This window comes from Cydia strobilella, chromosome 22 (genome assembly GCF_947568885.1).
Source record: "Cydia strobilella chromosome 22, ilCydStro3.1, whole genome shotgun sequence".
NCBI lineage: Eukaryota > Metazoa > Arthropoda > Insecta > Lepidoptera > Tortricidae > Cydia > Cydia strobilella.
Genome location: NC_086062.1, coordinates 11,091,727 through 11,107,567, shown reverse-complemented (window position 1 = coordinate 11,107,567; position 15,841 = coordinate 11,091,727). Strand labels below are relative to the sequence as shown.

Sequence of the window (15,841 nt, the reverse complement as noted above, 5' to 3'; positions counted from 1 at the left end):
GCTGACTGTACATGACTAGAAACTATACTTAGTCTATTAGCATTAGGAAAAACGGTAAACCATTTCCACATGTCTTTTTATTGACAAGTTTTTTTATAAATATAGCAATATTTTACTTATGAAAGCAAAAGTATGTAAATAATCGTATATTATATTTGTTGTGACTTATTTTCAAAGTGTTTTTCGATAAAACGACACGTTAAGATCGCTCGACTTCTTTCTAATGATAAAAAAACGAGAGGTATAGTTAGACGGTTCTGAGTGGTAGACTGCAAATGAGATAAAAGCTATATTAGGTACATGCATTAATCCTCATATCAGGCGGCTCTTTGATTCCAAGGATTGCATAATTTTTATACTTTTTAATGATTTTTAGAATATGAAAATTATAAAAAGTATAAAAGTTATGCAATCCTTGTATTCCACGCATTTCATTTCATTTCAACGAGCCGCCTGCTACAGATTTCTTGAAATTGCCGCGTTTTTTCAGGTTCAACTTTCATTAGCCAGACTATTATCAATTTGCCAATTTCGTGATTATTCTTTTACACGGCACATAAACTTATGCATAATTTATCGATATAAAAAGTCGACACAGTCACATCCCTAGCAAATTATCAAACTTATGACACCGTACGTAAATGAGAAATAACAAGCATATATGCATCTCTTTTCGGCACATTATCTAATTCGTAAGGAAGTAAAGTACGGGTATACATATTTGCGAAGCATTTTTGCCCGACTTCTATGCTTTAGTCATTATTCTGAGGTTTAAATGTGCTATACAACGCCACCTGTGCTTATATTACTGAACCACCAAGTTGAGTAGTGATATGCCATTTTACTCGCCAGTTTCTACTGCTGCGGCACCAGAGGGCGCTGAAATATACTCCTTTTTTTAAATAAATAAAAACGGAATTTTATTATTTTAGAAATAGACAAAAAATATATTTATGAGGAATCGAATATAAAAAATATATATAAAAATAACATGTATGTTTGGCTGTATGAAACAGTGTCAGTGCTTTAATCGGCATACGACATTTTGTACGTGTTGAAAAACTCCACAAAAAAAATGTGAGTTAGCAGTAAATGGCGTCGCAAGTTGTTTTTTATCGCGAATCAATGTGTTTCTCGCCGTTTTGTGAAATTGCAAACTATTACCACGTTGCCAGTGTGTCATTTGTTAGTGGCGTGGTTATTTAAGTGACGAAACCAGCGTATGTTTTGTTGATACCAGCGTTGGCTTCTAAACAATGGCGTCCAGTGGCCCGCTGGATTCCAATGTAAAAGTTGGTGAAAATTGCGATAATACTGACGATTACTTCAGTGGAAGTAGCGATGCAGACGCCGGCGAAGCCACTAAACGTCGTCGGGTGACGCACGACTATCGAAAACTTTCGAAACTGGGATATGATCCAACTATGTCAACCACTTCGAGACAGGGCTCTACATCGGAACCTAAAGGTAATGCTATACACTTGCCAATATAGCACTCAATATACTATAAAATGTTTCTTAACGTGTTTACTTGTATATAAGTGTATGTTTTTGTTAGTAATTTTGGTGGGAAATTTGGTAACCTATGAATATTCTAAGTTACATCATGTATAGAGGTCATTACTGTTTATAAACATTTCATCGTATTTTACAAGTATTTTTTTTGTTATTTATCATATATTTGGAGGTTTTTCATAGTTTACAAGCTGGTTAATGGAGTATTTGCGATGGTATTCCGAGTATTGCATCAATTGACTGACCTTGGTGAAACTTTCTACTCTACTGCCGACTTTTAATTTACGATGACGTTATATAGTGCATTAAATAGCACATTTGTGACGTTTTCAATCAAAAGGTACCACATTGTCGCTTACCATAAGAACAAAAGTTGCTTGTACCTTCATTCAATTTTTTTTAATGTTCTATGTAAATCATAGTATTTACTTTCACCTGCAATTCACATGGATACTGTAAAAATTTAAGGGTATACGAAATTCGAGTTTTACCAGTTAGTCTTTATTTATTTGTAGGATGGTGTAGCTAACAAATCTAGACATAACTATAAGTATTCAGAGTTCATTTATCCACAGTTTTATTGACTCCATGCATTCCACAGAAACTCTCTAGCTATCTATCTATCTAGCCCTTTTATTCTGAGCTAGAGTATGTCCCGTAGCTCAGTGTGCCGCTTGGCAAAGGCCTCCTCTAGCTCTTTCCATTGAGGTCTGTCGTGGGCCACTCTTCTCCAGTTCGGGCCCGCTGTGAGTTTGAGTTCATCCTCCCATCTTGTTCGAGGTCTCCTCTGGCCCCGTGTACAACCTCTTGGATACTAATCCGTTACTATTTTGCTCCATTTTTCCTGCCTGTCTCAACATGTGGCCAGTCCATCTCTACTTCTGCTTCTGCTGATCTATTTTAGTGAGTATGTCGGTCACTTTTGTTTTTTGTCTCAGGTCTTCATTTCTCACTTTGTCTAGTCTGCGTGTTCCCGTCATACTTCTTTCCATTGACCTCTGGCAGTACTTAAGCCTGTCTCGGTGCTCTATGTTGAGTGCCCATGTCTCACATCCGTATGTAATGCAGGGTAAGATACATGTGTTAAATACTTTTCTTTTTATGGTAATGCTGAGATTAGTGGACTTCATGACTTCCTTCATAGACCAATATTTTTTCCATCCATTGGTAATTCTTGTATTTATTACTTTGCTAGTGAGGTCTACCGGAGATATCAGTTGGCTATAACGTATGTGTACTCTTCTACACAATTTAGTAAGGTCGTATTTATTTTAATTTCTGTTTTTATTGAATTGGTCATTAATTTTGTTTTTGTGGTGTTCATCGTTAAGCCAACTCTTTTGCTTTCCTTGCATAGTGACTCAATCATATCTTGCAGTTTCTTTGTACCTTCTTCAAATAATACAATATCATCTGCAAATCTAAGGTGGTTCAGTTTCTTGCCATCTATGTTCAGACCCATGTGACTCCAATCCAGTTTCTGGAAAATGTTTTCCCAGCCCAGAGTTTAGAGTGAAAAGAGGCGTGAGACAAGGAGACCCAATGTCCCCCCAAGTTATTTTCCGCAGTCTTGAAAACTCTCTAGCTATCACAGTTCATGAATCATGAGATACAGCCTGGTGACAGACAGACGGACAGATGAAATTTTCACAGATGATGTATTTCTGTTGCCGCTATAGCAACAACTACTAAAAACAGAATAAAATAAATATTTAAGTTCCCATACAACACACGTGGTTTGTTTGCCGTTTCTTGCGTAATAGTACGGAGCCCTTTGTGCACGAATTCCACTCGCACTTGGCAGTTTTTTTAAAGACTTGAATACATCAACTCAAAAGTTTCGGTTTCGGAAAAAAAACTGGTTTCAGTCATACACTAGTAATATTAGCTGTATACACAGTAAGTATATTTTCCTAGACTTACTAGCAAAGTACTATGACCCACTGGTAAATAGAGAGAGAGGAAAGATTTATGTAACACACATAAAAGCGACTGCCAAGTAGCGAGATCAACTGAATCAAAACAACTATGTTGACGATAGAATCCATTTAAATATCAACCTTACTGTTTAAGCAAAAAGACTAATTTGTAATACCGGATCATCTTCAAATGATAATTGTGTCGTTTACAGATAAAAGGTATTACATTTTCAGTTATTGTGTATGTGAATAAGGTTCATAGAAGTTTCCGAGAACACTGTTTTGGATATTAGGGGCCTGTTTTTTTTTTAGCCATATGCCTTTGAGATGATGAGATTAAGAGCAGCAGGAGGTTGCTGGACTACAGTAACAAAAGATAGGGATAAATGGAAAGAGTTAGGGGAGGCCTTTGCCTACAAAAGGCATACAGATGGAAATTAGATATATATATATATATATACATATATGTTAACAAATTGTACTTACAAAACACTTGTCTGAAATAAAGGCTATTATTATTATATGCCTTTCGATAACATGCAAAATGTTGGATTGGATTATTTTTTTCTTAGTCAGAATTTATTACTTATTAAGAACACAGGTTTAAACTCACTTTTTTTAATGAATGAATGAATGGTCCTTATCAACACACTCAAAAAAGTGAATCTTTGAAGACTTATAATTATAAAGGGTCAGCAATAGCTTGTAGCAATAGCGCACCAGACCACCGCACCACCGTGGCAGTGGCAAGCGTCCGTAAGCTGCTGTTCCTCCTACCATCATGTTTGTTTGCTATAAAAAATGTTTTCTTTTTCAGGAAAAAAGCGTAAGGTCAGCATAGACTCAAACGAGCTCTGTGTCTGGGGAGACAACGTCAAGCCCGCCAAGCTCACCAAGATCTGGCCGGTCTTCGACTCCGGAGGGTACGGCGACGCGGCCGTCCTGACTCTCCACGTCCTGCAGAAAACCCCCCCTGTCCACAACCCCCTACTCTTCAATGATAGCTTCAGCCTCTCCGCCCTTCAAGACTTCGGCTTAAATGCCTCTTGGAGACAGACGCAGCTGAATAAAAGCTTCCCAAATGATGAAGTCACTAGAAGAGTCTTCGGCTCAGTATCCAGACAGCTAAAGATAATCAACACGCATTTTCACCAATCCATGTTCAAATACAAATACCCAAGAGTGACCCAACAAAATGTCTTACTGGAAAACACAGTTAGAAGACCAGCGCATTACAGCTTGACTATGAAAGCTATTCGCTTCCAACCGACTCCGAGGAGAACCTTGCCTTGTTATGGAAACTTGGAGTTACCATTTAAGGTTAAACAGGAGATGGGGACTGCGCCGCAGATATTTGTGACGAGCGGGAGGAGTGTTGGGGACAATGTGGATGTTAAAGTGAAAGTGGAGGATAGGGTTAAAGTGGAAAAGGAGAAGGAGAGAGATAAGGAAAAGGAGAGGGAAAAGTGAGTTGTAGAATTTAGATTTGGTTTTATATTTAATATTTTTCTTTTTTACAAGTTTTTATTAAGTTTTTACCCGTTCTGTTGTCTGCATGTCGGTCTGTAATCAAATCTTGGAAGTTCAATTTGACCCGGTTTCCATTAAACCAGAAAATTTGCATACTTATGTATGTCGGGTGACAATGCAATTATATGGTACCACCAGCCGATCTGATTGATGATGGACACAGGAGGTGGCCATAGGAACTCGTGTGATAAAGCAACGCAACCTAATTGTGTTCGGGCTTGTTAGAATTGTCTCGACGAGTATTATTCGCCAGTTGAAGGAAAAATACAGTCGGAGTCTGACAAAGGCCAAAAAAAAGTATTTTGTACAAAATCCCACTTTCAGATCATCCCACTCGTCTCGTCACTCGTCGTGTCACCACTGCCGGCGGCGGGCGCGGATCAAGCGCGCGTCCATCGGCGTGCAGTGCCGCCGCCCCGCCGCCACCGCCGTCACCGCCGTCACCGCCGCCGTCGTCGCCATCGCCGACCCCAGGGACGACCACCCCACGCTCAAGGGACTCAAGTACCACAGGTAACACTTAGCTTAGAGTCCGTTGCACCAAACCGTCCCCGTTAAACCACCTAACCCCTAACCTAATTTTAATGTCTAATTTTAATCTTATGTTAATTTGTATTGTGTTAATATGTATAATTTGTATTGTGTGGACCATTGTTGTCTGTGGATAAATAAATGATTATGCTAAAGCATTTGTTAAATTTTATTGTATGGAAAGTTTCATAGCTCCCTGCTGAGTGACGTTGATCAGTTTGCTAATCCTGCTTTGTGCGACTGGCATTAGGTTATCATGATCATTCTTTGAGTAGCATCGGACATAGTAGAAAGGTTCTCGAGTGGCAACAACTAACCGGAGGATGTAGCCAGAAGGTTAACAGGGTAAATTGACAATCTGGTTAAAGGTGCAGGCAATAAGAGAACGAAAATAATGCACTGTATCCAGTAGCCTTCACATGGTTTCAGTTACTTAAATAGTAAGTTCAAACTTCAATCATATATCCAAAAAAGTATGTACAATATCTCAATCTGATACAATTGCATTGTCAGCGGTCATTAAATTCATCCCAAGCAATGTAGGTAGGTTAGCAAGAACCCAATAATAATAAAATGTTTGTTCTCAGACTAATGCGGGTAGACACACATCCAAACGGTGGCGCTAGTGTTGTCTATTTGCATCAGAGGGACGTCGATATGCTGTCTGCGAGTCAGCAGGAATCGCTCGCCAAAGAATTCCTTAAGGTATGTTAATAATGGGTGACTTACTTAGGTATGAATAAGGGGAAAACTATAGAAATGCTTTCTTAATGTTGCCAGAGAAGAATCATGTAAATTATCACCGGATTCAAAAAGTTCTAAAGGTGCTACTTATCAAATGTAAATGTGCAGTTCACAATTATAGGTCCTATTTTGAGTATTTTGACCATCGTAATTTAGTGTGTAGGTAGAGTTGTAGACACATTATTTGTCACTTATTTCCATTTCGTATCTTTGAAATACACGTTATTGAGTACCAAAATGTACATTGGGATAAAATTTTGATAGAAAATTCTGGTCAGGGCTGTAAAATATAACCGCTCAGCCGCAATGTTTCAAAAACTTTTGCATTGATTTATGTTTTGTCCCACAGCTAGTATTCTCTGAGGACAGCGAAGGCTGGGCGCACCACGTCTGCGGCGTAGTACGAGGAGCTGCCGGCGCCTTCCCCTGCCTCCTGCAGTACTTAGCCGACACACATCCTAATCTCACCGTCAAGGCTGGTGTCTTAGCGAGAGCGTCGGATATAGAGACCACTACCATCAGTCGGTATTACCAGCAGGTGAGACTTTTCAGACTGAACGAGTTCATAAGTTCCGTCTATGCTTAATAGTTTTAATTTGTGGGCGAATAATAGCTTCTTTACAATTATTTTTTTCATTAATGCGTTCTTTGTATGGCAGGTGCAACAATCGTACGCGGCGGGTACATTTCGCTGCGGCCCCCTACACCAGATCTCACTTGTGGGCACTGTGCATGAAGAAGTGGGCGGCTACTTTCCGGACATGCTGAGAATGCTAGCCGCCAACCCTTTTCTTAATCTGGTAAGTTAAATAACCCGTAATGTAATTTATGGTTCGAAATTTGCGGCTGCATGACTGCTCCATCTACTTCTGCTATGGACGCTATGGTGAACATTTACTCGTTAGCCTCTACGCAATTTAAATTATTTTCGTTATCTTTATATAAAAAAACATGGAACAAGATAAATTGGTACGTTACATTTTGGTGCCTTGACCAGGATCATTAAATGATGGAATGAACCATACATTGTATAAAAACTCATTTTAAAAAACTGAAATAGATGTCTCAGACTAAAGAAAAAGTGACCAAGTCCACCGGTGGCGAAGGCCGGAATCGAACGCCGTCTTTAGCTTACGCGGCTAACGTCCTGAGTTGACCACAAGACCACCGGGTCACGGCGGTATCCTTCCCGCGTTCTGTGGAGTATGCTATGCCTTTAACGATTTGATTTGTTCCCTAGTTTTAATATTTCTTGGAATTTAAGATAGTCTAGCCAGTCTCTAGCTACCCCAAGGTCTTAAAGTGGTCATTCAGTTCCAGTGAATTGGACGGATAAATTGGAGTATTTCAATGAATGTAAATCCTTTCTCTGACTTGTAAACCTTTTTTAGTTTTGCAAAATTGCATTTGTTTTGTAAGGTTTTTGTTTGTTAGGGTTCCGTACCTAAAGGGTAAAAACGGGACCCTATTACTAAGACTCCGCTGTCCGTCTGTCTGTCTGTCACCAGGCTGTATCTCATGAACCGTGATAGCTAGACAGTTAAAATTTTCACAGATGATGTATTTCTGTTGCCGCTATAACAGCAAATACTAAAAAGTACGGAACCCTCGGTGGGCGAGTCCGACTCCCACTTGGCCGGTTTTTTAATATATTTCTGATTACACGAAAATGTTTGAGTAAGTTTTTAGTTGACATAATGAAATAATTGTTTTGTCCAGACAATGCCGTGGGGCCCGATGTCGGCAGTGGAGATGGAGCCGCAGGAGTCCAACGACGGCCCCATCCTGTGGATCCGCCCCGGCGAGCAGCTCGTGCCCACGGCGGAGCTCGGCAAAAGCCCTATCAAGAAAAGGCGGTGAGTAAATAAATATATATTCATATTTCTTTGGTTTTCGTTCGGCAACATAAAATTCAAAATTGGTTCGTGTTGATTTTTACGGAAGCGACTGCCACCTCCTCCAACTGAGATAGGAGTTTAATCTTATGGATTAGTTTTATTTCTTACTCTATTCCTAGAAACGATTGTAAGTGGCAATTATTGACACAGTGTCGAGCAGAGATTGCGTTGTATCAGAAGTGTTTTTATGATCATGTTTCATAATGCAATATATGTCTAGCGTGTTTAAGGGATTTGCCACACTGGATGCTTTCTGCGGGCAGCGGTCAGGTCAAACTTCAACTTCAAGGTCTTCAGGTTGCTTTCAATGTTGTTCATACATAATGCTGGTTTGACCTGACCGCAGACCGCAGAACGCATCCAGTGTGGCAAATCCTTAACCCTATAACGGGATAAAGGAAAACTAAACCTTTTGAAATCAAATTTACCCTCATCGTGAAAAATGCTTTTCTCTTCTTTATCCTCGTCAGACCTAGAACAATTTATGGGCTTTTGAGTTTGGAACTCTCTTTTATTTCTATGAGTTCTTAACTCAAATCGTGCGCCGGGACTTACGAGGCTAAAAAGGCTTCATAAATATATAAATGTTGTGCAGGACGGGTATCAACGAGCTCCGCAACCTGCAGTACTTGCCGCGCTACAGCGAGGCGCGCGAGTTCCTGTTCGAGGACCGCACGCGCGCGCACGCCGACCACGTGGGCCACGGGCTCGACCGCATCACCACCGCGGCCGTCGGTCAGTCACGCTCGCACCCTTCCACCCTCAGCTCACTCCCGACTGTCCCGACACTCCCGACAGTCCCGACCCGACGACTCGACGTTCGTACTCGTAGGCAGAACGCCAAGTGCCAAGTGCCAACGCTACAACGGGGAAACCGTCTTATTATTTCTATTTACACAGGTGTACGCTATGGTACATCTTGGCCGCTATTTCGGTCATTCTGATACAAATAAATAAAAAAGTGACGAGCCTTGCGAATGTTGAATTCTTATTGTTTCTGTTTTGTAATATAAGTTTCATGTGATATTTTATGTTTGTACGTATGTATATTGTATGCGTTTATGTGAATATTATATATACCGATATAAAAAGGGAAGTAAAAATTGTCGTGACTAGAGCATGCTTGGACTGGAACTATCACGAGACTGAACGTTTCTTAAGAAACATTTATATTTGACACTCCCATCCTCCTCCTTCTTCTCCCATCCTCCCTCTCTCTTTCACACCCTTATATACAAACACACCCACACACACACGCTCTCTCACACATACTCACTCACCGACTTTAATTTGTAAATTTATAAGTCGTTTTTAGCTGTAAGTTTCCTCTTATTTTAATTAATCTCTTCTTAAATTAACTTTTCCTTTTATAGTAGTATAGTTTTGAAGTTTTATTATTCAAATTTAATGTGTCATGTCAACTGCATTCTAGGACCCCAAGTCACAGGCATAGCCTAGTTTGGGATCCACTGTATCCATGTGTCTGAAAATTGTTTCTATTGTCAATAAAAATTATTCTTATTCTTATGTATGTATATCTATGCCTATGCATTATTTAAGTATATTAGGTACTTGTATACATGTAATCACAATCTTGCACCGCCTACAAATTATCTGCTTTTCCCGAAGGTTGACTGGTAGAGAATGCCTCATAGCATTAAGTCCGCCTTTTGTACGATTGTATTTTATTTTGAGCAATAAAGATTAAATAAATAAATGTCGGATATTAATGAATAATAGGTATGAAACAGCTGAATGGTAATTAATTGAGAATTATTTAATTTAAAATAATTTCCCAACTAATATTACCTAACAATGTGTGGAAAAAGAAAAAAGAAAAAAAGAGAGTTTCAGAATGATTTATCTCTTTTTGACATTACTCATAAAGCTGTAGCAAATAACTTGAAATAAAATTGACGCGTTACAATTTGGTGCCGTGACCAGGATATAACCCTCAATTTCCTCGCCTCTTAAATATGACACCGAGAGAGCCCGGCTTCTTTGTTATTTAATAGGAAACTATTAAAACAATTCGTTTCTATCCCAGGGGTGTTGAAAGCCATCAATTGCGGCGGCGACGAGGGCCGCGGCCGCATCACCAAAGACGTGGTCGCGTTCCACGCGGCCGACTTCAACAAGCTGGTGCAACTGTTACAGTTGGACCTCTACGAGCCGCCCATCTCGCAGTGCGTCACGTGGTGAGTCTAATCTGACAGGGGATCAAAGACGTGGTCGCGTTCCACGCGGCCGACTTCAACAAGCTGGTGCAACTGTTACAGTTGGACCTCTACGAGCCGCCCATCTCGCAGTGCGTCACGTGGTGAGTCTAATCTGACAGGGGATCAAAGACGTGGTCGCGTTCCACGCGGCCGACTTCAACAAGCTGGTGCAACTGTTACAGTTGGACCTCTACGAGCCGCCCATCTCGCAGTGCGTCACGTGGTGAGTCTAATCTGACAGGGGATCAAAGACGTGGTCGCGTTCCACGCGGCCGACTTCAACAAGCTGGTGCAACTGTTACAGTTGGACCTCTACGAGCCGCCCATCTCGCAGTGCGTCACGTGGTGAGTCTAATCTGACAGGGGATCAAAGACGTGGTCGCGTTCCACGCGGCCGACTTCAACAAGCTGGTGCAACTGTTACAGTTGGACCTCTACGAGCCGCCCATCTCGCAGTGCGTCACGTGGTGAGTCTAATCTGACAGGGGATCAAAGACGTGGTCGCGTTCCACGCGGCCGACTTCAACAAGCTGGTGCAACTGTTACAGTTGGACCTCTACGAGCCGCCCATCTCGCAGTGCGTCACGTGGTGAGTCTAATCTGACAGGGGATCAAAGACGTGGTCGCGTTCCACGCGGCCGACTTCAACAAGCTGGTGCAACTGTTACAGTTGGACCTCTACGAGCCGCCCATCTCGCAGTGCGTCACGTGGTGAGTCTAATCTGACAGGGGATCAAAGACGTGGTCGCGTTCCACGCGGCCGACTTCAACAAGCTGGTGCAACTGTTACAGTTGGACCTCTACGAGCCGCCCATCTCGCAGTGCGTCACGTGGTGAGTCTAATCTGACAGGGGATCAAAGACGTGGTCGCGTTCCACGCGGCCGACTTCAACAAGCTGGTGCAACTGTTACAGTTGGACCTCTACGAGCCGCCCATCTCGCAGTGCGTCACGTGGTGAGTCTAATCTGACAGGGGATCAAAGACGTGGTCGCGTTCCACGCGGCCGACTTCAACAAGCTGGTGCAACTGTTACAGTTGGACCTCTACGAGCCGCCCATCTCGCAGTGCGTCACGTGGTGAGTCTAATCTGACAGGGGATCAAAGACGTGGTCGCGTTCCACGCGGCCGACTTCAACAAGCTGGTGCAACTGTTACAGTTGGACCTCTACGAGCCGCCCATCTCGCAGTGCGTCACGTGGTGAGTCTAATCTGACAGGGGATCAAAGACGTGGTCGCGTTCCACGCGGCCGACTTCAACAAGCTGGTGCAACTGTTACAGTTGGACCTCTACGAGCCGCCCATCTCGCAGTGCGTCACGTGGTGAGTCTAATCTGACAGGGGATCAAAGACGTGGTCGCGTTCCACGCGGCCGACTTCAACAAGCTGGTGCAACTGTTACAGTTGGACCTCTACGAGCCGCCCATCTCGCAGTGCGTCACGTGGTGAGTCTAATCTGACAGGGGATCAAAGACGTGGTCGCGTTCCACGCGGCCGACTTCAACAAGCTGGTGCAACTGTTACAGTTGGACCTCTACGAGCCGCCCATCTCGCAGTGCGTCACGTGGTGAGTCTAATCTGACAGGGGATCAAAGACGTGGTCGCGTTCCACGCGGCCGACTTCAACAAGCTGGTGCAACTGTTACAGTTGGACCTCTACGAGCCGCCCATCTCGCAGTGCGTCACGTGGTGAGTCTAATCTGACAGGGGATCAAAGACGTGGTCGCGTTCCACGCGGCCGACTTCAACAAGCTGGTGCAACTGTTACAGTTGGACCTCTACGAGCCGCCCATCTCGCAGTGCGTCACGTGGTGAGTCTAATCTGACAGGGGATCAAAGACGTGGTCGCGTTCCACGCGGCCGACTTCAACAAGCTGGTGCAACTGTTACAGTTGGACCTCTACGAGCCGCCCATCTCGCAGTGCGTCACGTGGTGAGTCTAATCTGACAGGGGATCAAAGACGTGGTCGCGTTCCACGCGGCCGACTTCAACAAGCTGGTGCAACTGTTACAGTTGGACCTCTACGAGCCGCCCATCTCGCAGTGCGTCACGTGGTGAGTCTAATCTGACAGGGGATCAAAGACGTGGTCGCGTTCCACGCGGCCGACTTCAACAAGCTGGTGCAACTGTTACAGTTGGACCTCTACGAGCCGCCCATCTCGCAGTGCGTCACGTGGTGAGTCTAATCTGACAGGGGATCAAAGACGTGGTCGCGTTCCACGCGGCCGACTTCAACAAGCTGGTGCAACTGTTACAGTTGGACCTCTACGAGCCGCCCATCTCGCAGTGCGTCACGTGGTGAGTCTAATCTGACAGGGGATCAAAGACGTGGTCGCGTTCCACGCGGCCGACTTCAACAAGCTGGTGCAACTGTTACAGTTGGACCTCTACGAGCCGCCCATCTCGCAGTGCGTCACGTGGTGAGTCTAATCTGACAGGGGATCAAAGACGTGGTCGCGTTCCACGCGGCCGACTTCAACAAGCTGGTGCAACTGTTACAGTTGGACCTCTACGAGCCGCCCATCTCGCAGTGCGTCACGTGGTGAGTCTAATCTGACAGGGGATCAAAGACGTGGTCGCGTTCCACGCGGCCGACTTCAACAAGCTGGTGCAACTGTTACAGTTGGACCTCTACGAGCCGCCCATCTCGCAGTGCGTCACGTGGTGAGTACTGTACTGTGTTATCACTCTACAATACAGAGAAGGATTTTATGATGTTCAAAATATGGAACATTCCACTTGAGGGATTAGTCCATAGCATTTGACAAGTTTTCAGAGATAATAAAATATGACATTGATGCATCAAGGCGGTTTGTTTACAGAGAACCTACCGGGAAACGCGAATCCGAAATTTCGCTATCTGCCTCTTTATCGCTCGAATTTAAGCAAGCAACTTTATGCAAGAGTGACGGAGATGTTAGATAACGAAATTTCAACTTTCACGTTTTGCGATAGACCCTCAGATTGTGGTAGTGGCGCCCCCTGCGCAGAGTTTCGCGTAATATTCCCTATTGTATAGTAAAATAGGACCCCTGACGATTTATTGTTTATTTCACAGGCTAGAAGAAGCTAAGCTTAACCAACTGCGACGGGAGGGTGTCCGCTACTCTCGCCTTCCGCTCTGTGACGATGACATTTACTTTCTGCCACGGAATATTATCCATCAGTTCCGGACAGTTTCAGCCGTAACTTCTGTTGGTGAGTGTACATTTTTTTCTTGCTGTTGTTTGTACATGTGTTGTGAATGTTGTGATCGTCATGAATAAATATATTTTATCTTCTTTTTTAGGGTTCCGTACCCAAAGGGTAAAAACGGGACCCTATTACTAAGACTCCGCTGTCCGTCTGTCTGTCACCAGGCTGTATCTCATGAACCGTGATAGCTAGACAGTTGAAATTTTCACAGATGATGTGTTTAGGTTGCCGCTATAACAACAAATACTAAAAAGTACGGAACCCTCGGTGCGCGAGTAGGTACGACTCGCACTTGGTCGGTTTTTTTAAATACTCTTTAAAATCAGTGTCTTCCTCTCAGTCGGATACTCTTGTCAGAGCAATCGTGGTTAAAATCAGTGTGCAAAGGTGCATTTTTTCCTCTAGAGTACTTCATGTATTTGAGTTCACGTTGTTGTAGCAGGTAGGCTTTAACGCGGCGATATTTAATTCAGCATTAAATATTAATTAATTCATTTAAGATTTAATGTTTTTACAATTACTATGTTCCTCGAGATGGTGAGATGAACAATTTTGTGTTTCACTTGGTACTGTTGGTAGCAAAATTTTCTTCACCTCGCGTGTCAATATTAGTACGAGGGGGTCAAGGGGTAAACAACTAATTGCATTTTAATTTTACAATTACTTCATATCACTTTATCAGCTCAGAAAGGCTTTTATTCTTTGGAATCAATGGGTACAAGTCTTAAGCGGCTAAGGTAAAAAGGCTTAAGGGGATCCCATGCCCCAACAACCTTCGATTTGAATCCCTTAGTTTTCTAATGTTTTTTGTAGCTTATTATATTAACAGCAACGGATTTTAGCAATATAGTATCCCATATTTACTTCAATGTTCATTGTTTTCGAAATATTTGGCATCAAAGTTGAACAATTTTAGGCCAAAAAACTGGTTTTCTGGCCATAACTTTTGTGTTAATTAGTTTAAAATTAAAACCTTAGACAAATTTTTAGAGACGTCTAAAACGAACCCAAATATGTAGATTTCGTATAAGTAAGATCTTTCACAGCAATCGAGATACGAAAAAAGTGTTTTTTTAGACAATGTTTAAAACAATTATAAATAAATAAGTATAAATTTTTTTCACAATCCGGTAGACAAAAATGGAGATAAAAGATTGAAGAACCGATAGCCGCTTGTCTTATAATTCTATATGTAGTGCAAAAGTAGGAGATACTATTTAAAACTTGTCAAAAATCGATGAAAACCTCAGGTAGCCCCTTAAGGTTTAACTCAAAAAAATGTCGTCTAACTTTAATGAATGATGAGGTATGTTTGTTGCAGCGTGGCACCTGCGGCTGAAGCAGTACTACCCGGCCTCCGAGGCGTCCTCACCGGCCGACGAGCGCCGAGCGCCCGAAACTCCGCCCGTACAGACTGGTGAGAACACACCATCTCTATCATTCTAAGGCCGAATCCCGTTTGCTAATTCGGCCCAGGAGCGCGCTAAAATAATAATACTAATAATATCAAGAATCAAATGTTATATTAGTGATAAACTTAAAACTAAAATTACATACAAAAGTATAACTAAGACCATAGAGTAACTTATACTAGAGCGGTACTGTCATAGTCAATTTTGTAAACCCAGTAAATTCACCGCCATCTGTCGACACACTTTAAAACTAAAAATAAATATTTATAAAAATACGATAAAATGTATTTAAATATGGATAAATGATTTTTTTATTTGCATTAATTATTTTTATATGATTTTGACCCATGTTCTATCACTGGTATGCGTTAAAATTATAAATAACAAACGAAACAGACGCCCTCGATACGAGTGTAGGCCAAAACTAGTGGCGCCATCTAATCGAGAATCAAATTTTCGTGATTTTCGAGGCACGTTTTTTCCTTAGACTGTATCCATCTATTACGGAGTTATATCAATCTTTGCTAAGACTAAGCATTCATGAAATAGGTAGGAGTTAAAGTTTACCACAAAAAGGTTTCGCCTCAGCATAATGCTGACCCGAAAGTCAGCGCTGATCTTCCGGCGGGACCATTTTGGGCCACGACCGCAGCCGTACAACACGGCCCAACTATGGCTTAGAACGCGCACTGCGGTTTTTTCAAAAGCGGTTCCGCAACCGCAAAAAATGTAACGTACCGCATGCTTTATAAGCGCACGCACTTAAAAGACTGAAACCGCAAGAAAACCGCAGTGCGTTCTAAGCCTATAAGCTGAACTCTGCCATTGCAACAGCGACCAGCGCCATCTTGTCTACTGTCTATTGCAGTAGTTGACAAT

The 15,841-nt window shown here is 42.5% G+C and overlaps 1 protein-coding gene across 1 annotated transcript in view; it reads left to right on the top strand.

Moving 5' to 3' along the window:
* Nucleotides 1-1,054: 1,054 nt before the first annotated feature.
* The window catches only part of LOC134751526 (lysine-specific demethylase RSBN1L), a 30,330-nt gene continuing 15,543 nt past the window's right edge, over nt 1,055-15,841 (top strand). The window contains exons 1-11 of the mRNA XM_063686964.1: nt 1,055-1,467; nt 4,252-4,900; nt 5,289-5,477; nt 6,083-6,200; nt 6,589-6,777; nt 6,899-7,039; nt 7,959-8,095; nt 8,733-8,872; nt 10,185-10,335; nt 13,414-13,553; nt 14,872-14,967. Of these exons, the coding sequence (XP_063543034.1) occupies nt 1,257-1,467; nt 4,252-4,900; nt 5,289-5,477; nt 6,083-6,200; nt 6,589-6,777; nt 6,899-7,039; nt 7,959-8,095; nt 8,733-8,872; nt 10,185-10,335; nt 13,414-13,553; nt 14,872-14,967 (2,161 nt within the window). The 5' untranslated portion in view covers nt 1,055-1,256. The remainder of the gene's footprint in view (nt 1,468-4,251; nt 4,901-5,288; nt 5,478-6,082; nt 6,201-6,588; nt 6,778-6,898; nt 7,040-7,958; nt 8,096-8,732; nt 8,873-10,184; nt 10,336-13,413; nt 13,554-14,871; nt 14,968-15,841) is intronic.